Genomic DNA, 21,639 nt, shown 5'->3' on the forward strand with positions numbered 1-21,639 from the left:
TTTTTAAAAAATAAAAACCCATGTTCTTTTAAAAAGAAAAGAAGATAGAAAGAGAAAGTGAGAAAAAAGAAGGAAGAAAGAAAGGAAGGAAGGAAGGAAGGAAGGAAGGAAGGAAGGAAGGAAGGAAGGAAGGAAGGAAGGAAGGAAGGAAGGAAGAAAGAAAGAAAGAAAGAAAGAAAGAAAGAAAGAAAGAAAGAAAGAAAGAAAGAAAGAAAGAAAGAAAGAAAGAAAGAAAGAAAGAGAAAGAAAGAAAGAAAGAAAGAAAGAAAGAAAGAAAGAAAGAAAGAAAGAAAGAAAGAAAGAAAAAAAGAAAGAAAGAAAGAAAGAAAGAAAGAAAGAAAGAAAGAAAGAAAGAAAGAAAGAAAGAAAGAAAGAAAGAAAGAAAGAAAGAAAGAAAGGAGGGAGGGAGGGAGAAGTCCAGGAAGCTAGGAAAGGAGAGAATAACAGAGAAAAGGAAGGAAGGAACCTAATGGAAAAAAATAAATAAAAGAAAGGAAACAAGCATTTATGTCAGGCACTGTGCCAAGTGCTTTACACACAATATCCCCTTTGATTCTCACAACAATCCTGTGAAATACAATTAAATCCAAGGACCTGGATTCACATCCCAGCTCTGTTCTTTACTACATAATATTGACTTCAAAGTAATCATTTAAATTTGTTGGTCTTCATTTCTATTTTATGTAAAATTAGTAAATTGGATTAGATAGACCTTACATCCAACTACACCTCTAAATCTGTGATTCTGTGATCCAATTTTCCCTACAGCATAGCTTAACACACAAGGCAGAATAAAAACAAGATCTCCTTAAAGATTTGCTAAATTAATTCCTTAAGCTCAGAGGAAACCAATTTGTTTTCTTGTTCCTCTGCTTTGGGGGAGAAATGTGAAAGTTCAGTCCTCATAGACTTCCCACCTCCCCACTTCCTGCCACAAGTCTCCTGGCATCTAGGTGATGTGGTGGAATAATTCTGGTTTTGGAGTCAATTAGACCTGAATTCAGATATAAGATACTTGATTCGGTTTGAGTGGTCTCAATTCCTGGTGGTCTAGAGGTTAGTGGCTATAAGAGAGTTGTTAAGAATCCCCTTTAAATCAGCAGGTTTTAGGAGTGAAAGAATTCACTCATTCCTGAATTTATTAGTTGGAAAATGAAAATTTATTGTTGGATCAAAATCAGTTTACCAAGAGACTGACTTCTACAGTGGCAGATCTATTGGAAAATGGAGTTTGGGCACTGAGAAAATGCTTTCTCAGTGGGCAGAAGGTCCTGGCAACTGAGTGAGCTACTTAGGTCCATCTGCAAAAGACCTTAGTGGAGGGAAGCTATTATATTAGGTGTCTTGGTGGGGGCTGGGACAGTCAGAGCAGGTCAAACCCAATGAGGGGCTGGGACAACCCAGCTTAGATTCTTATCAGCCCAGATCTCCTATTGGTATTATCAACACTTCAAAAGAGGTGCTTTTTGACCAGGATTTCTAATTGAATCAAAGATTCTGGCATCCTGAAAAGATAACTTTTCTAGCGGAATATGCCTTCCCCAGGAGAATCTGAAAGGAATCATAGATCAAAAGCACAAAGTCTTGAGAGGATCTGAGAAGGCTGTATGTATAGAAGAGGAAGCACACAAGTATTCTGGAAAGAGGACAAGAGGGGGGAGAGCATTTGGGTCATAAGGGATGACTTTTATGAGCATGTGGAACAAAAAAAGGGCTACCAAATTCAAAGAATGCCTAGTAGGCATGATAACTCAATCTAGAGTTCAAATGAGTAATTTGGGCTGCATATATAGAGATTTAGAAGTCATTTTTTTAAAGATGATACTTGAATTCATGGAAGCTAATCAGATCTCTGAGAGTTCAGCTATTCAGTTCAATTCCATGAGCACTTAAGTACTCAGAAATGCATAAAATATAAGTATAGTATTGTATAATATCAACATATTTTATCTTTTAATACCATAATAATTCAGATTTCTTCTCTGGTACAAAGAGAGGAAGCTATTAACAGTGGGAGAAATTTGGAAAAGCTTCTTAAAGAAGGCAACACTTAATTTGAATCTTGAAGGGAGCTAAAAATTTCCTAAATGCTGAGATAAGGATAAGAGTGATGAGGTATAGATTTGAGGTACCCAAATGAAATTGAAGTCTAGTGACAGGTTTGGGGTAAAGGGAGTCAAATAGAGCTCCCCTGCAATCCCTCAGGATTTGGCACAAGGATAGAGTTAAATGATGTCTAGTGGTGGCACAAGAGCCCCTTGTAAAGGAATTTACAGACCCGAAAACCTAGATTGATAAAAAGAGGTTTATTATGGGGATTGGAAGTAAGGTTAAAGTCTAGTTAGTAAAAGGTGTTAAGTAAAGAGAAGAGGGCACCAGAAACATATTCCAGTGGGCAGAGAGTCCTTGGGGTGCCAAGCATGGGTATGGCTGGCATGTTTGGAACCTCTGCAAAGAGAGGATTTTAGTCTGGCTCCTTTTATAATGAAAGATTTAGTTAAAGGGGCCTGTGGGTAAAGTCTCAGTTTAGCTCCTGGATGGCTTTCATCGAGGGCTAGAATTTGCTTGGTGGGGATTGGGAAACCTGAGCAGATCATTAGAATGGGGGCTGGGAGACCCGGATCTCCTATTGGAATTCAAAGGGGACTTTTGACCAGGATTTGTGAATCAAAGGTCCTAGCTTCTTGAATTGATGATGCATTAGCTAGGAGGGGCTGGGAATCAGAAAGGAATAAATCAATCTGAAAGGATTAGTTTCTTAAAGGAACCACAACCTGATTCATTAGTACATTCCCAGAAAATAAATTTTTTTAAACTTTGTAAAACACTTCATAAACATTAAAATGCTATAGAAATGCTAGCTCTAAAACAACTGTATAAATATGTATACATATATTGTATTTAACATATACTTTAACATATTGAACATGTATTGGCACTACCTGCCTAGATATCTAGGGGAGGGAGTGGAGTGAAGGAGGAGAAAAGTTGGAACAGAAATTTTTGCAAGGGTCAATGTTGAAAAATTACCCATGCATATGTTTTATCAATAAAAAGCTATAATAAAAAAAAATGCTAGCTCTTAACTTGCTTTAGTAAGAAACATTTGGTTTTGAAAGCTACGGTTTAATAAAATAACGTATGCCCTTGTATTCTAAATGAGAAAAACATGAAGCTAAAATATGCAGATAGTCATATCCTTATTTTAAAAATGAAGATACTGAGGGCCAGTGAGGCAGATCAGCCTACCTAGAGCCATGCAGCTAATAAGTGGTAGAGAGAGGTATTATAAACTATAGCTTTTAAAATCAAGTGTTTCTTTACTCTTTAAGGTTTCTGATATCTTGTACAGATCCTTTTTTTTTTCCCCACATAGCTAACCTGGGAATTAGGTGGTATTAGTATTCTCATTTTTTACTATAGGAAATTGAGGTTAAGTGACTTGCCAAGAGTCACACAGTGTGTCTGAAGCTGGATTTGAATTTAAATCCATACTACCTCCTCTGGGGCAAACCTTACTGTTTTCTCCAGACCTCCATTTCCCTGTCTTTAGGATGAAAGAGTTGTGCTTTTTACAACTACATTTTCAACTAATTTTCTCACCCTAGTGCTGCAAGTCTATCAGCCAAATTCAACTATCCTGTGGCCACTTCACTGGAGCTTTGACTCTCTTAGTTCCAGCTAAAGAGTGTAGGCATCCCAAGGAAATACTAAAGAAGGGAAAGGGACCTGTATGTGCCAAAATGTTTGTGGCAGCCCTTTTCATAGTGGCTAGAAACTGGAAGATGAATGGATTTCCATCAATTGGAGAATGGTTGGGTAAATTATGGTATATGAATATTATGGAATATTATTGTTCTATAAGAAATGACCAGCAGGATGAATACAGAGAGGCTTGGAGAGACTTAAATCAACTGATGCTGAGTGAAATGAGCAGAACCAGGAGATCATTATACACTTCAACAATGATACTGTATGAGGATGTATTCTGATGGAAGTGCATATCTTCAACATAGAGAAGAACTAATCCAATTCCAATTGATTAATAATGGACAGAATCAGCTACACCCAGAGAAGGAACACTGGGAAATGAGTGTAAACTGTTTGATTTTTTTGTTTTTCTCCCCAGGTTATTTTTACCTTCTGAATCCAATTCTTCCTTTGCAACAACAACAACAACAAAATTCAGTTCTGCACATATATATTGTACCTAGGATATACTATAAGATATTTAATATGTATGGGAATGCCTGCCATCTAAGGGAGGGGGTGGAGGAAAGAGGGGAAAAATTCGAAACAGAAGGGAATACAAGGGATAATGTTGTAAAAAAAAAAAAATTGCCTATGCATATGTATTGTCAAAAAAAAAGTTATAATTATAAAATTAATTTTTAAAAAATTAAAAAAAAAAAAAAAGAGTGTAGGCATTTTCTGCTCCCTGCCCCTATTGGAGAGTTTAAAAAGTCTTAAAGTCAGGCCTGCTTCCTATGGAAATTTTTTCCCTTCCTCCCACCCTAGGCCTGGCATAGAGAAAACCTTATTTGTTTTGGTTTGGTGTTTGGTGATTGACTAAGAATGACTTTAAGGGAAATTTCTAGTAAAGTGGTTAATTGGTTGGCGGGTCCTGCAATTACATCAGTAATTGGTCTGTCAGTAATTTTCCTGAATTTGCAAATTGCCTTGTTAAACATAAAAAGGGTTTTGCAAGAAGGTTAGAAGCTAGGATTCATTCTTTAATTAAGAGTTGCCCAGGTGTGAGTTGATCATGAAGGGGACAGCAGCTTAAGGGCAGAAATAACATTGTCATGGGGCATTTGTCTTCCTTCCTGCCTTCTGGAGTGCCTTCATTGCTTCCTCTTCCCCCAGTGGATACACAAGGGATTTAGTCACTGTCTTTAGACAGTAAAATTCCATAGCCGAATGATTCCAGTTCCCCAAATTGATCATACTGTGTTCTGAAGAGCAGGGGGCTTCATGTGACCCTCTTAATTTGATTCAGGTGGCTTAATTCTTCCTGCTTGGTGTGGGCAGGAGTTGGGAAGAGAGGTTTTATTTTCTTGTTTTCTTGGGGGAGGGAGGGTGCTTAATGAACAGTGGGTCTCTTTCCAGCAGCCTTCCTGACAAATTTCACAGTGCCATAGCAAGAATCTTGGGATTGTACCCTTTTACATTTTCCCTAAGAGGCCAAATTTGTGAAAGAATTATTCTGAGAAGAGCATATGGCTAAACATTCCTGCTGTGCTGACTAGGAACACCTCACATCAGAGGAAAAGAAAGTTCCAGTTAATAATTTCTACATTTTTACAATCCAAATACCCTTATTCCCTGGCCCCTCCTCCTTTTTCTCACCAAGCACCTTGCTTTTTCCCCTCTCCTCTTTTCCACTTCCTAAACCATGATCAAATTAACTCTATAGTTATTCCCAGGAAGGACTTTTTTTTGTATCATGCTATTCCCATTTATCATTCCTGAACATCACAGACCAAAGTTTCCTTCCCTTGCACTATTTTCTTTTGTATATTGACTCTCCTATTAAAATGGAAGCTCCTTGGGAATAGGGACTACCTTTGCTTTTTTTTTTTTCCAGTCCCAAAGGGTTATGTCTGATATTTAGGAAATTCTTAATAAATGCTTTTTCATTCATTCACACTATACTTTCAGGTGTGAAGAAAGGTAGGTTTCCATGGCAGTGGTAGGGGGTGTGTCATTCTAGAATACCTACAACATATTGGCATTTTTATGCCAAGGATCAAACCTCTCTTTGGCTTCTTTCCCTGGCTTATTGCTGTGCCAGCCCAGGCCAACAGTTGATTGTTCAGAGCAAGAGCATGTAGTCAATTTTTGTTTATTGGGCTCAAGTTAGAGACAGGCAAGCGAGATCAATAAGGCAGAGAGTGGGAAAATTCCTAGCTAAACAGGAAGAAATTAGATAAGTACATTTAACCCTGTTATTCTGTTGCCCCTCTATGTGATTATCTACATTGTGGTAAAGAGGAAAGCCTCAGAAATTAACTTTCTAACCTTCGAATTGCAAGTCTACAGCTTTGCATTGTACCAATGTACCAGATTATATCTGCTTTCTTCTTCAGTAGCCACTTGGAAATATTCTGATATTTTCTACTTGAATATATATTTCTACTCCAAAGCCCAGGAAGATGCCTTTCAATCCACTGCCCTCTCCTCATTGTTGTCTTTCTCAGGGAAGCCTTTCTTGATCTCTTTTGCAGCCTCTTAACACTGTTGATCATCCTCTTCTCCTTTGTAGGTTTTTGTGCTTGTACTCTCTCATGCTTCTCCTCCTACCTATCTGACTACTATTACTCATCCCCTTTAACTGAATATTCAAATTGTGCCCACAAAATGTAGGTGTCTGTCACAGGGCTCTGTCTGTTCCTTCTCTTCTTCTACTTGATATTTTTGTCTGCTCTTATGGATTAAATCATCACTTTTATGCTTATGCAGCAGGCTTTGCAGTCTTGGGTAGAAGCTGTAAAAAGAAAGTTTTCGATTTGATCTAGGGCAAAATTCTAACAAAGCTATCCAAAAGTGAAATGAGCTGCCCATAGAAGCAGTTTGTTCCTCATTGCCTAAGGAATTTGAACTAAGGGCTAGATGAATATCAAATCTATCATTAAAAAAGATTCTAGAAAGCCTGAAGTCCCTTCCAACTTTGAAACCCAGGCTATTCCACACAAAGAGGCAGAGAAGAGAATTATAGATGGGGAAAGGTACAATTACGATTATATAAAATTTAAAAGATGCATGTACCCACCAAAAAAAATTAAAAGGAAAACAATATCCTGTTTGTTCTACCTGCCACAAATCACTTTTCACTCTAGTCCATCGTTCAATCAACCATTAAAGGAATTTTCATAAAACACACGTCACCCCTTCCTTCCCCACACACATCACTCAGTAAACTCCAGTGGCTTCCTGTGTCCTCCAAGATGAAATAGAAAATCTTCTGCTTCATGTTCAAGGCCCCACTTCTCACATATATTACATGAATACTCCTAAATCCCACTCTCCTTCCCACACTAGCTTCCTGGTTGTTCCTCAGACAAGATATTCCATCTCCCAAATCCAAACATCTCCATTAACTGTCCCCATGCTTGAGAAGGTCTCTTTTATCTCTGATTCTTGGCTTCCCTGGCTTTTTTCAATATCAGCTTAAATTTAATTTTCTGCAGGGATCCTTTCCCAATCCCCCTTACTTTTGATATCTTCTCTTTACTAATTATGTCCATTTATGCTATACATAGCTTGTTTGTACATAGTTATTTGCATGTTTTTCTTCCTTTACATAGTGAATTCCTTGAAAGAAGAAACTGTCTTTTACCTTTTCTTGTATCCCCAACACTTAATACAGTGCCTTATTAAGTAAGTACTTAATAACTGTTTATTAACCAATCAATTTCTGTCTTAGACTGACCACATATTGGGACCTCAAAATCTCCCCCTCAAAAACTTCTCCCAACTTGTGGCCTGTGGTGGTGATGATCCTTTTGGACCTGCCCCTGTTCCCCTCTTATTTCTCAAATAGAGAAGACAGTGATAGTTTGTAGTCAGTGAACACAAAACTAGTCCTTTCTGTGATGAAATGATTTAATCACTTTATCTCAAAGTTGGAAAGTACCCCAGGGGCCATCTAGTTCAACTCTGATTCACATAGTAATCCAAGTTATATGCTAGGACTAGTTTATTAACAGCTAGTTAGAGCTGATTGTGAAATTTCAATATGAGTACTTATACCTTATAAATCAGCAGATATCATAAATCATTTTGTTTAAATTACTTAATTTATTATTTTGTTAATTATTTAGTCTTGAGAAAGTGAGAATGTTAATAATCCAGATTAATCTCAAAAGTATGTCATTTGTACTTTTTTAAAAAAATTTTAGAGAATCAGTTAAATATTTACTAGGACATCCCTTCTAAATATGGTCATCCTTCTGTCACTTAAAGAACTCAAGTGGAAGGACATGCATTATGTCCCAAGAAATCCAAATTCACTGTTTACTAGCTCTATTTATTAAAATTATATCATTGTGATTATATCATTATTAAAATCATACACTGAAAATAAATGACCAAAAGAATTACAGAGGCTATACAATCACTGTTTAACTCCGTTTAACAAAGAACTCACAGATATAATAATCTGTTAACTCCAAAATCCAAAGTAAAATAAAATAAAACCAAAATGCTAACAGGGGTTATAAGCAAAAGGCTTTCTTTTTTCTCTGGGGGAAGGAAACAAGACATGCACATTAAAGTCTGCTGATACCAAGGAGCCCCATTATGGTAGGTTGAGCATTAATACATATATCAGTGGCTATGCAGTGAGCTGTAGCCATGACAATGAGGGGTAACAGCAACAATGAGGAAAATGTGATAGAAAGCAGGGCTTCATGACTGGAACATGGTCTGGACAAACAAGTACTTATCCAAGCTCATGCACTAGTTGGAGCTGAAACAATTCTGGGATTTTGCTGTAGCAGAATTTATTCAGAGGGAGAGTGCAAAAGGATGGTTGTTGTACCAAGTTCAGGACACAGCTTGCTTGATGCGTCTTAACTCTGAAACTCTGGAAAACTGATAGTAAAAAGACAGGAGTAAAAGAGGGGAGTGGTCTTGACATGATTATCCTGATACAAAATCTTTATCTCTACTGTTGCTCCTAATACTACTTTCTCCATTCAAGAGCTAAAAACTCAACTACTTGAAAGTGGTAGCTCTACTTTCCCTCTCCAGGCTTAACTTCCCCAGTTCCTTCAAACCATATTTCTGTATATGGAGATTCTTCTCTTATGCCCTTCCTTCTTTCTCAGGGCATTACTTTACTAGATCTTTGCTTACCATGCATAAATCCTTGAGAAGACAGTTTATATTCTCTCTTCATTGATGGACTCTGCAGGGCTAGCCCTGTCACATTATGCCAATGTAATGAATATGATCTGAGCTCCCTAAATACAGAAAGTCTACACTTGCTCCACATTCTCTCCTACATAGTTCCATTGCACACCATCATGATTCTCCTGAAAGCAAGCTCTTCAATTTCTCCACATGGGGAAATTCCATTTTTGGCATTTGGATTTGCACCAGACTCTGGTCATCCATATATTCAAAATAATCTCTCTTCTTTCTCCAGGTAATACCTGAAGCAAGTGCAGGTGAAAGCCAGCAACACATCATCCGAGTCCCATTTGAAGGAGTGGATGATTTCTTCATTCCACCTACAAACCTTGTTATTAATCACATCAGGTAAGATACTTTCTAGAAAATTATATGGAATATACCATGGAAAATACCATGGTACTCTTAGAGAGCACTGTGGTTTGAGTTCCTACATTGTTGCAATAGTTACATCGCTGTTCAAAGAAGACCAATGAGTTGCACATAAATTGATATAAGTGGGGCTGAATTGTACAAATCATCATCTTCATCTCCCTTCTACAGTCATCAAAGTCCAGTGGCAAGACACAAGTCAACATCATTAATGATGGCCCCAGAGGCAGTGATTGACCTTGGCCTTTCTAAATTCAGGTCTATCCTAGGCCCCAGTTTATCTGAGGTGATGTCTTTAGTCATAAGTGCATTTGCATTGGGGTGAAGAACTGATATATAATAGTTAAACAATCAACAAACTACCACAATTAGTCAATTAATTCCAGTTTTTTTGCTTGAAATGAAGGATAAGTAATTTTTGTGACTGGTTTCTTCCCTACATTTGAGAAGATGAGAAAAAAGATTATTGGGAGTTAGCATCCTTTTGGGAAATGGCCAAATTAATATGTGCCATTCATTCTTTATAGTAGAATTTACTCCCCTCCTTAGCTCTGCATTTTATAATCCCTATTTTCCTACAAATATCATCTCCCATATAAGATCTTTCCTAACTCTCCCCTCTCCAGCCTAATTTTGCTCTCTCCAACCTTTTCTTGTTGGTTAAGAGCATTATCCTTAAAAGGTATAAAATCCCCACAAATGGTTAAGAGCATTATCCTCAAAAGGTACAGAAACTCCCAAATTACCATTTAAAGAATTACCATTAAAGGGCCTAGGTGGGGTAGTGGATAGAGCATCAGTCCTAAAGTCAGAAGGACCTGAATTCAAATCTGGTCTCAGATACTTGGGGTTACAATTGCCTCAGGAAAAAAAAATTACCATTTAAACAGAAATACTACTTAATAGCTTTGAGAATCATGAAAAAATTATGAAACAAAGAGGTAAACAGTAGGAGAAATGTTGAAATAGCCTCCAACTAAATTATCTATGCAATCAGACAAAAGCTGCAAAATGTTAGGGGGATGAACAATAGTCATTTTAGTTTTTTGTTTGTTTGTTTGTTTTCCATTTCTGATCTGTATCCTTCTTCCTATTTTAGATTTGGCTTCATCTTTAACAAATCAAATTTGACAGTTCACAAGATTGACCTTGAAACAATGATGCTTATCAAAACTATAAGCCTCCATAACTATAGTTGCATCCCTCATTCCATGGCCTACACCCACTTAGGAGGCTATTTTTTTGTTCAGTGCAAAAAGAACCAAACGGTACCTGCATCATCACAAGTTGTGATTGACAGTGTTACAGATACAGTGATTGGCCCCAATGGTGATATCAAAGGGGCGCCTCGTGTTTCTCCGGATGGACACTTCTTGGTCAGCACAGATGAGGACAGTGGCCGGCTCCAGGTGCAGGCCATAACCACCCGAGGAGAAATTCAACTACTGTATGACTTAGAGACAGATGTTCACCTCTGTGATCTAGCATTTCAGCCATCTTTTACTGAAAGCAATCAATATTATATCTATGCCACATCCCTTTTCCAAACAGATTTACTTTTTATGGAGTTGTCAACAGGCAGGATGGATACCCTGAAGAACTTAAAAGAGCCTCTTTTAGCCCAGGACTGGCAATGGGACAGCAACTCAAGGATTGTGAAAGATAGTGGATTATTTGGACAGTACCTCATCACATCAGCCAAGGAGTCTCTGTTTGTCCTCAATGGGTGGCAAAAAACATTACGCTGTGAGGTATCAGGGATCAAGAGAGGCAACACAGTGGTTTGGATTGGAGAGGTATGAGAAGGTCTCAAAGCAGAGAAATGATGGGACCTTGACACTGCAATGGATAAGCAGTAGCATTGTATATTTTTACACTGATGAAAGAAAAAATCCTGTATAAGCTTTGTGGTGCAACACTGGTCTCCTTGCAAATTTTCTAATATAAAGTATGCTCTGCTAACAAGAATGGGGTTTCCTAGGGGCTTTTCATTAGGAAGTATGATTTATGCCTTGAGCTGTGACAAGAACATATGCTGCATAAAGGACTTATTTCTGTGCCGAGGTCCAAGCCACTTGGTGATGCCATACAACTGAAAACTTGTACTTTTCTGGGCTGATAAACTTGTCAGTTGTATTCAAGTGATCAGTTTCTTTTCCCTTCTGACTCAGCCCAGCTCCTCTTAACTTGGGGCTTTAAAGCCTATGGGCAGAATCCTTAAAATAGAGGGAGTTTGGAAGAAATGAAGAAGCTGATGGAATATAGATTTTGAAATGGAGTGATCTAAGGCAATGTGACTAATTTCTGCCCCAAGTGGTCACAATCTTAGAAAGAGCTCTCAGATCCAACGGCAGGTAACAGTGACACTGTTTCCCTCTTCAATTTGTAGTAGCTAAGTAGAAGTAGAAGCTGAGAAGCTTCTGTGCATACCCTCTATGGGGATTCCTCTAGGTCTCCTTATCAGGTATTATTTTCCCCCTTAGCATTTGATTTTTAAGTTTTCTTCTTTTTTTTTTTTTTTGTTTGTTATTTCTGCTACTATGGGCCTTAAAACCAGCATGGCTAAATTTCCTGTCCTTTTCATATTGTATCTCAGAGGGACAGGAGACTTCATTCCCTTGACTTACTAAAATGATTAGAATTGCACACATTAGTGAACTAGGGTCTTTCGTGAGGTACAGCAACATTTCCCCATGCCTTATACCTGATTCCTGGCAGCCTCCTGGGCATCCACGTGCCATACCATATAGCCAGCCTGAAGATGCCCTGGGCTGTTACAATTGGCAAGGAATGCAGTCTGGAAGTAACTGTGAAAAGCTATGATTCTCCCTCGAAGACACACACAGTTTTCAAACACCTCACAGACTGAGTTGTCATATTGGAAAGCAGATACCACTTCACCAACATGTTCCAAAGGATTCTGGGAAAGGGTTGTTATATTCAGTTGCCCTTTGTAACTGAACTGCTGGTGATTAAAAGAGAAGGTCTTCGTGGCAAGTCTATTTATGAGCTGAGCATCTCATTATCACAGAAGGTGCTTAGGCATAGCCTGGACCTTTTTCAGGGAGACAAATGGCAAGAAGATTGACATTTCCCCAGGCATCGTACTAAGAGGAACGAGTTGTGATCACATGTGAATAAAGGGTGTTAGGTTGGATACTAAATGTGATGTGGGTGAGAGAACAATCTTTACGTCTATTCTTTGAAAATTTCCCTGTAGCAATCCCATGGATACATGATAAGATCATTCATTCTTAGGGTGCCTCTGAATCATTAAAATACCTGATTTTACTCCAGGTTTATGTCATGATTTGAAGCCTCATGACCTTTATTACATCCATCCCAGTGAAACTATATATCACATTACAATGTTCTTTCACCCAGATGCTTATAGATATTTGTTACTTCATCATGTGACTAAGGAAGTCAGAATCAAAAAGACACCAGTTAGCAGTGATGGATGATTTCCTGGAAATTGAATGGCTTTGAAGAGAGGCAGGTGAACATGGTAGTTATGACTTATGTAAAAGAGAAGTCTGCAATAGTTCTCAAATGCACTGCTAAGAAAGTGTTGCTGTTGTTACTGTAGTTCTCTCTGTAAAAATCATAAGTCAAATGTACTGTGTGAGGAAGGAAAGACCCCCTAATGCTGTCTTGGAACGTGCAATTCATTTACTGTCAGTGGGATGAAACTTGCCTACTATGTACTTTAGTCTTGAACAAGAATATTTGATCTTATGAGCCATAGGAGGTTGGATGAGGCTCAGCCCTCATCCCTGTGTGGCCATAAAAGCCTGAGCATAGCCTTCACCTTTGACTGTGTTCTCTGTTCTATCTCATCACTTTCAGGGAAAGGAAGGAATGGACTTTGTAAGTACTCTTTAAATATGCACAATTCCTTTCTAAACCCTACAGTGTCTGTCCATTATCTTTGTTGCCCAGGTGTTGTGAGCCCCCGCCATACTATTCTCCTATCTCATCCCCTCCTGTAGCCCTGTTCTTTAGTGTGTTTACTTAGAAAAGATTAGTGTGGTTGGGAGGAAATTAGAAAGAACTTTTTGCTCTTATTTTTTATAAATGTAAAATTTGTAAATATCTGTTGATGTTGATAACCTTGAAAGGGGAAGATTTATTCTTTGGAAGACTTGGAAGACAGATCTCCCTTGTTTCTCTTTGATTTAAAGCTTTTGACAGGATGTCATTTTTGACTCCAAAGGACTTTTATTATCTAGGGTATCCCATGCTGTCATGTTCTCCTCCAAAAGACTGGAGGCCTCCCTCTTTGGCTGATGTCTAAACAAAGATACATGGCATGACAAAATGCTTTTTCACTTTACAAGAGGATGCATTGTAGTATTCCTTTAAATTATAAATTCCCTTTAATACTCAATATAAATCTGTGCACCCAAGAAATCAACATGTATACACACATACACATAATGACACTTGCACAAATTTTCAAGATCATATATCAGTTGTATAAAGTTAGTTACATCTGCATTCACTCTAAATGGCAGGACAACCATGAAATTACTAGTATGCGAAATAAGCCTGTCAACAAGCTTCACTGAGCTGGCTCCTTCAGCATGGAGTCCTAAGATGCTGTCCAACTCTGTAGGACAGGGGCAGGTAAGACCTCTTGTCATCCTTCCTCTTTCTCTTAAAAAATGTGAATTGTTTTCCCACTTTCTCTGTAAGTGAAATCTGTAAGTCTTTCAATCTGCAATGAAAACATATAAATTGGACCAACTGACCTAGATTGGTTCTATGCCAACCTTTGTATTATTTAGTTTGAGTGTTAGAGCAAATTTCTTAGTGAAGTAGACAATACATGGCATTTGGAATCAGGAATACTAGATTGGAGTTTCCAGTCCAGCCTTGGACATTTTCTATCTTTGTAACCTTAGAGAAGTCACCTCACCTCTCAGCCTCAGTTTCCTCATCTGTAAAATTAGAATGATAATACCTGTAACACTTAACATATAGGATTGTTATAAGAATCAAATTAGATGATGTACATAAAATGCTTTACAAACCCCAGACTACTATATAAATGTTATCAACTATTAATTATTTTCATTATTATTATCATTAATTCAAGCAGAGACAGAATAGTATAGTGATAGAGAACTTGTCTTGAAGCCAAGAAGATCTTTCTCCAGTCCTGCCTTTAATAATACATACTATTATGTGGCCCTGAGCAAGTCACTTAGAATTTCATTGCTCTAGATTACCCTTTAAACCCTTAAGATGTAGATAAGATATTCATTTGCATTGGTAAAGGGAGTTCCTTCACTCAGAGTTCCTTAGATCAATGAAATGATAGAACCGGGCTTTATCCCTATTCTTATTAATCCAACAACTCAACAGACATTTGTACCCTGACTCCTAGGTGTACAGCACAGAGGTAGGTGATGACAGAAGCTCCTGGCAACAATGAGATTATTAGGAAATCTCGTTCTTTACAAGGGGCTTTTTTGGTACTTTGTAAAGCCAACTTCAGAAAACTTTAATCTGGAGACCTGAGCCCTAGATATTCCTTGACTTGTCCATCGTTTCTATGTCTTATGTCAATCATTTTGCTCATCTGACCAGAAAAAGGCTAGTGCTTCAGATAGTTGATGCTCCATTCTGTACCTGTCAAGAGAAGATAGAAACTAGGAAGATAGGAAGCAGACAGTGCCCTCTGTACCCTGATTTTCCTTTCATTTACACCCTTGCTCTGCACTCTCACCTTCATCTCATTGACACACATGCTCAACTACCACAATCCCTCTTTCAAGGATTGCCTCTTTCAAGGATTAGCTATTTTATAAAGCAATCCCTAATTGCAGAAGCCTCAGAAGTAAAGGGCTTCCATCCATAACAACTACTTGAGAAGCTTCAGGCTTCAAAGATTAGGACTAGACTGTGAGAAGATACTGTGTCTGGTCTCCAGCATGAAAAATGTTGTTCCCTGATAATGGGGCATTGAAATTTCCATTTGAAGTAAATGATCCAAGAACATAGTGAGCTCTATGGGCAAATATGTTCTAAACTAGCCTTCCTACAAATGCTCCATGCCCAGCCCTGTCAATGGATGACTATATCAAAGAATTATTGATTTAGAATTGAAAGGAATCTCACCATCTAATCCAACTCCTTCAATGAAGAAACTTTGAGCCCAATGAAGTTGTTTCCTAAGCTTATTCAAGTAAGAGAATTTGAAACTTTTTCCATAGTAATGTGCTGCCTCCCAGTCTTCTAAGGTCTATGTGAAAATCCATTTTTCTTGTTGCCATTAAGGACTCTTCACCCCTTCTACCTCATCCCAGACCCAAGGCTATGACTTCTTTGAGCCAAAGAAGGAACTATAGGCTGAGAAGTAGGAATTGCTGAGGAGTAAATATAGCTTTCCACCTTCAAACCCCAGATCCTTGGTTACAAACTGTGAACTTCTTCCCTTTATATTTTCCATCTTGAATTTATTTGGAAAGTCATCCATTCTACTCATTGAAATCTGGTTGCTATTGATTTTTTAAGTGAATTTTATTGATATGTTTGGTTTTTTAATATTATTAAAATTAGTCACAATAATCTTTTCTTTTTCCACCCAAGAGCCACTATAACCAATAATATTTTTAAAGAAAAAAATAGAAAAATTGACAAACCTATTAAATATGTACAGTACATTGCACCCCTCAAGCTCCCATTACTGCAAAAGTATGGGATAGAGGCTTTCTTTCCTTTCTCTTCATGGGCTCCACTGTTTATCTTTGAAATTTCACAATATTCTTTTTGTTTTGACAGTTTTCTTACTGTTTAGATTGTTGTGGTCATTATATGTATTGTTGTCTTACCTCTGCTTACTGAAATAAGCATCAGATTATATAGACATTTCCATATTATGAAACCACATGTATATTCATCATATTCATCATTTCTTACTGTGCAGTAATATTCCATTTTATTCATGAGCCACTGTTGTTTGGTCATTCCCTAATTGATGGCATTTATTTTGTTAACAATTCTTAGCTATCACCAAAAAGAAGTGCTGTTATAAATATTTTGTGTATATTAGTACTTTCTTTTTACCAATGACTCCTGGGGTAGAGGGAGGTCAGTAATAGTCTTTTAGTGGAATCTCCGGAATTCAAAGGGTATAAACTTTTCAGTCACTTTATTTAATTATAATTTATTTTCCAAAATGGTCATACTTATTCACAGCTCCACCAACAATTAATGCATGTGCCTATTTTCCCCACAACCCTCCTAATATGAACTATTCCTACTTTTGCCATCTTTGCCAATTAGCTAAGTGACAGGTAAAATGTCAAAATTGTTTTAATTTGCATTTCTTTTATTAGTATTGATTTAGATAATTCTCTTATATTGATGTTCATAGTATTCATTTCTTCTTTTGAGAACTGGTTGTTCATATCCTTTGACCATTTTTGTAATGAAGAATGGTTTTAAGAAGTGTTGGTGTGTGCACATGAACATGCATGCACCCACAAATACATATAATTTATTAGTTTGTATCTCTCAGTTAATAAATCCTTATCAAAGAAATCTTATACAAAGATCTTTTTCCATTAGATCAGGTCTTCATTTCTAAAATGTTTGCCTTTAGTTTCAAATTACCACATAGAGCTCTGCCTCCCTTGATTCTTCTCCCATTTCATTCTCATTGGACATGCTCATTTCTCCTGTTTGATTAGTTGTAGCATATTGCAGACTGCCTGACTTGAAGGTGCTTGGTATTCTACTTATGCTATTTTCAAACCTCACTTCATGTTTCCTTATTACTTTCCAGCTTTTGTGATTCAAGTTTCATGTCTATGTAATCTTAGGTCCCAGAATCTCAACTACATTGCCCTCCCCCCCCCCCAATGCCATCCTGTATTCCTGGAAAACGGGATAAAGAAACAAAAATTTAATTTTTTTTAAAACAAAGGTTATACATCCCAAGCAACCACTATCTAACTACCACTACAATGTATTCAGAAACTTAGAAACTTTGATTTGATCTCCTGAGCAGGATGTAGGAAAGCTGCCACGAGGGGAGAATTTTCTTGCTTTAGTCAGGATAACCCAGAACATCTCAATGGTAGCCAATCACCCATGCAAAGTGAAATGGCTCGTTATCGTACTAAAGGCATATAAGCTGCAGATGAAAAAGCCTTATGGAATTCTCATTGTGGAGAACTTAAGAGTCAATACATTTTTATGTTAGGAATAAGTGGCAGTAGCCAGTCTATTATATATACCACTCTCTGTTCTTGCTTTGTGACTGCTATTACCTGTTGACCAAGAACCTGTGAACTAAAGGACTCTGACAAACTGTATTGGAGAAAAGTCATTCTGGGTATGTTTTTTTAAAGGGTCTATGAATTTTCATTCATCCACTGGGACTCATTTTGTCCAAATATAATTACATAGTTTAAACTTCAAGGTTTAATACTGAAGTCCCCCTTTCCTTTATTGACAGCGAATACATGCTGTGTACCCAGAAATAATCCCCTTCCCCCCTTCAGAGTTCTGTCCTCTGAGACATTGTAGCCTCCTGCTTTTACATCCATGTATCTACCTCGTGTTTTGGGCCACATTTCAGAATAGCTCCATGAATCCTCCATGTCTACATTAGTGCCTTTAGAAACAGAAACAGTTGATGTCAGATGACAGTCCCTCCGTCTTCTTATCTTTCCTGATCCAGAGCCACTGAACAGAGTAACTCACTGCAGTGGAAAGTCATTTTAACACAATTTTATGAGACCCAGAATTAGATGTATTATAACACAGATCAGACTATGTCAGAAATTTAACAGGGCACTCATTGAAATCACATACCCTGTGTCATAAAGATCTTTCCTTGGGTCTAACATATAAAACAGCTCCACGGGATCCATAGACACTAATAATAAGAGTTTAATGGTTTTAAAGCATGGGCATTAGCATGATTTTGCCATCTATGTCCAAAGGGGTTGGTTCCCAGAAGTCCAAGTGGGAATTCTTTTTTTTTTTAAGATTGAAGGCTTACTTCTTTTTCAGGGGTATCAACAGTAGAAGGGCTGTGTAAATTTAGGGATCTGATGCTGGAGTCACAAGATGAGATTGTTTCTGAAATGCAGATAAACTCCTATTTCCAAACCAAACAGAAAGAAGTAACATTGTATAAATGATGCTTTTGGACTTAGAGGCATTTTCTGAATCACTTGTGATTGTGACCCCTGCCAAGATCAAAGGCCTCCCTGGTTCTAAAGGAATTTCTGGAAAAAGACACATAGTTTCCTGTGGACATTAGGTATGTAAGGTGAGACTATTCCTGTTCTCACAGGTAGTTTTTATTTTTTCATTTTTTTTCAATGTATAAATGCCATAGTTCTGCCCAGTTTGAGAAGTACAACATTTTAAGGTGAATTGTTCAAGTGATGGGAAAGGCCAAAGAGTTCTGAAACTACTATGACTTAGAGATTTCCCCCAAACATGCCCTCTTACCTCAATTTAAGGCCAGCACCTACTACAGTAGGTACCTCAAATAGCATACTAAGCATTGGAAATACAAATATAAAAATGAAGTGGTGGCTTGCTCTTGAGGAGCTTTTGTGTGCTTCAGCTTACAGTCCTTCTGGTCAGGTGGAGTGAATGAGAAGAAAGGAAGTGAACCTAACTCTAACACTGTTCATTATGGAGATAGCATTGTAAAGTAGAGCATAACCCAATCTGATCTAGTCAGTGTTCTGGTCATGATGGTAGGGGAAATTGAGGGACCCTAGGATCTCTAGAAAAGCTTTGGACAATTGTTTCCCCTTGGAAGCTTTGCCATATATGTCCACTTCATTCCAAAAAAGCTTTTTCTCCTTTCTCTGACTGTCTATTTTTCTTAGCCTTTCCCATCCTCTTTCCTCTTTCCTTTTCTTCTTTCTTTTCCTTTTCCTTCAGCTTCCCCATAGGACCCTCCTGGAATTAACCAGAGCTCCCAGAGGCAACTCAGATATCTCTATGTGGTCCCCTATTCTGAAGGGTACATATTTGTTACATAACTGCTACAAGCCAAAATTAATGGATTCTTCCATGTTTGTGCCAGGCTGATGTTTATGGAACAGAAGACATCTGCCTTGTTCTTTTAAAGAGTCTATAGTTAGGCCACAAAGAATTTGCCTGGCTGGCCAGATAATCCTTAAATCTCCTGGCATTGACTGATTGCCTTTATGTAAAAAGATCATTTTTCATCTTTCACTTGTAATCAGTAAATTCTCAAAAAATAACTTCCTAGAAAAAAATTAACTTGGGCAAAAATTATATTAAGCCAGTGTCTATGCCTCAGATCTGATCGGTATTATAGCAAAAGAACTAAGTGAAAAGTGATCTTTCTGGCTCCTATCAAGTAGTTTTTGTCTACAACTGCATTATATGTCATGATATTCTTACTAATTTCATTATACACACACACACACACACACACTTGTCATATCTCTGGCTATTTCACAGGGGCCTAGTCAGCATCTAGGAACTGTGACCTTTTTAGTCAAACTTGGTTTCCATTAAGACATTAAGACAAGATTTAGTATGATTATTTCAGAAAAAGCATTTAGTGGGTTCCCCTCCTTAGTTCTCCTAGAGCATAGAAAACGTGTTTACATTGATAAAGAGGTGGCTTAAATACCCTGAGTCTGCAGGCAACAAAATGTGATGCAGAATGAATGCCCCTTCAGTATTTCTTAAGCACACCCTCCTCAGCATCCCAGTGGCCTGCCACTGGAGCCTGTCTACCCAATGAACTCAACTGTCCTTGCTTAACGGGATTTTCCTCCTTAGTAATATTGCCTCTTTCCTTTCTTAGAGTTATTGGAGTGCCTCTGGTTTTACAGGGCTTATCCTGTACTCTGCCAAGCAATAACTCCTCAGTCACCTGGAATCCCAGCTGTCCCTTGTCCCCAATTCCATGTCCTCATCAGAATTTCTCTACCATGACAGATGTCCTATATTCTCTACTTGGAAAGAGGGGAGCGTCAGGATCTCCTGAAACAGAATGCTGAAGCCACAAGGAGATTCTGAAAATGTTAAAAAACAGAATTATCTCCCCTACCTCTATACAAACACATTCCCTTCATTCATGGCAGCTGAGATAGACCTTGGTCAGTGATTAAAGGGGGAAGATTCTGAGCAAGGGGAGCTCAGCTCAGAATTGGATTGCTTTGACATTGATAAGTTTTACAAAGAGAAAATTTCCTAAAATAAAACGTCCCTTTAGGAACCATCAGTGGGTCAGTTCTCATTTCAAAGGCTATATTTTGTCCATTACTCTTAGTTAATAGTGTAAGTGACACATATGAAGCAGTTATCAAACATTGTATTAATATATTTTGAGTGTGACTCTTCCCCATCTTTCTCTCTCCTCTCTCTTCTCTGCTCTTCCTCTGATCTCCTTCATTTTTTGCAGTGGTTGACCTGACACCATTTTCCATGCAGTTTTCCTTAGTGTATTCAGTTTTCCTTTCTCTTTTTGTTATTAGTCTTAGCATATTGTGTTTCTTTTCCATTATGTTTTCTGAAATCACCAGGTGTTGCGATTTGAAGGCAGAACTCAGGCAAGGAGTTTTGCTGGAATGACTGGTCTCATAATTTCTTAGTGTCATTTAGTTGAATGATCCCTGAACATGTGAACCCTGCCATACTGTGTCTCCAGTTAAGATTTGCCCTGTCCCTCATTTCAGAAATCTTTCAACTATTTTGTGTCATTATTTTGAACAGTTGTGTAGACTCCAAAAATATCTATTTCTGTAATCACCAGTACTTCTCAAAAGGCCTCCTGTAATTACTATACATGTGATTTTTTCCTTATTTATAAAATATATAGATTATTTTTTAATACATCAACTTTAGTAGAACTTTGTACCAACACAATATCAGTGCGTGGCATTTGAGCTGATTGTTTCCTTTGCTGTATTCTATAGTATTGAACACACACAATGTATTTGCAGAAACACTTGGTATAAAGAAGATGAATCATAGACTCTCATAAAGTATTGTCATTGTAAATGCTCTTTTTCTGAGAATTTTACAATAAAATTGGTCAAGATTTTACCTTTACCTTGTATGCATTCCTGTTTATCTGAAATATAAACTGGTTAAGATGACGTCTTCATTCAGGGAAGAAAGAAAAGGTATGGGAGGGGGAATTTTCCTTTATAGAATCAACAGAAAGTTATTGGCTTTCTCTAGCACTATTATTTGGTGATACTGTATGATAGAATGCCACGCCCAAATTCCTTAGTTCAAATCAGGCCCTAGATACTTACTAGCTATTTGACCTCTGATGAGGTCTTAGGTCCCTGGGGTTGGTAGAGAAAGCTTAAAGTACTGATAAAA

General features: G+C 37.7%; 1 protein-coding gene across 7 annotated transcripts in view; it reads left to right on the forward strand.

Annotated features, from left to right (window-relative positions):
• Positions 1-21,354, forward strand: part of FSTL4 (follistatin like 4) — an 816,112-nt gene extending 794,758 nt beyond the window's left edge. For all 7 annotated transcript variants that reach the window (XM_074290936.1, XM_074290937.1, XM_074290938.1 and 4 more), the window contains 2 exons: positions 9,152-9,264; positions 10,388-21,354. In XM_074290936.1, the coding sequence (XP_074147037.1) occupies positions 9,152-9,264; positions 10,388-11,090 (816 nt within the window). In that variant the 3' untranslated portion in view covers positions 11,091-21,354. The remainder of the gene's footprint in view (positions 1-9,151; positions 9,265-10,387) is intronic.
• The last annotated feature ends 285 nt before the right edge of the window (positions 21,355-21,639 follow it).

Source organism: Sminthopsis crassicaudata, chromosome 2, assembly GCF_048593235.1.
Source record: "Sminthopsis crassicaudata isolate SCR6 chromosome 2, ASM4859323v1, whole genome shotgun sequence".
Classification (NCBI taxonomy): Eukaryota; Metazoa; Chordata; class Mammalia; order Dasyuromorphia; family Dasyuridae; genus Sminthopsis; species Sminthopsis crassicaudata.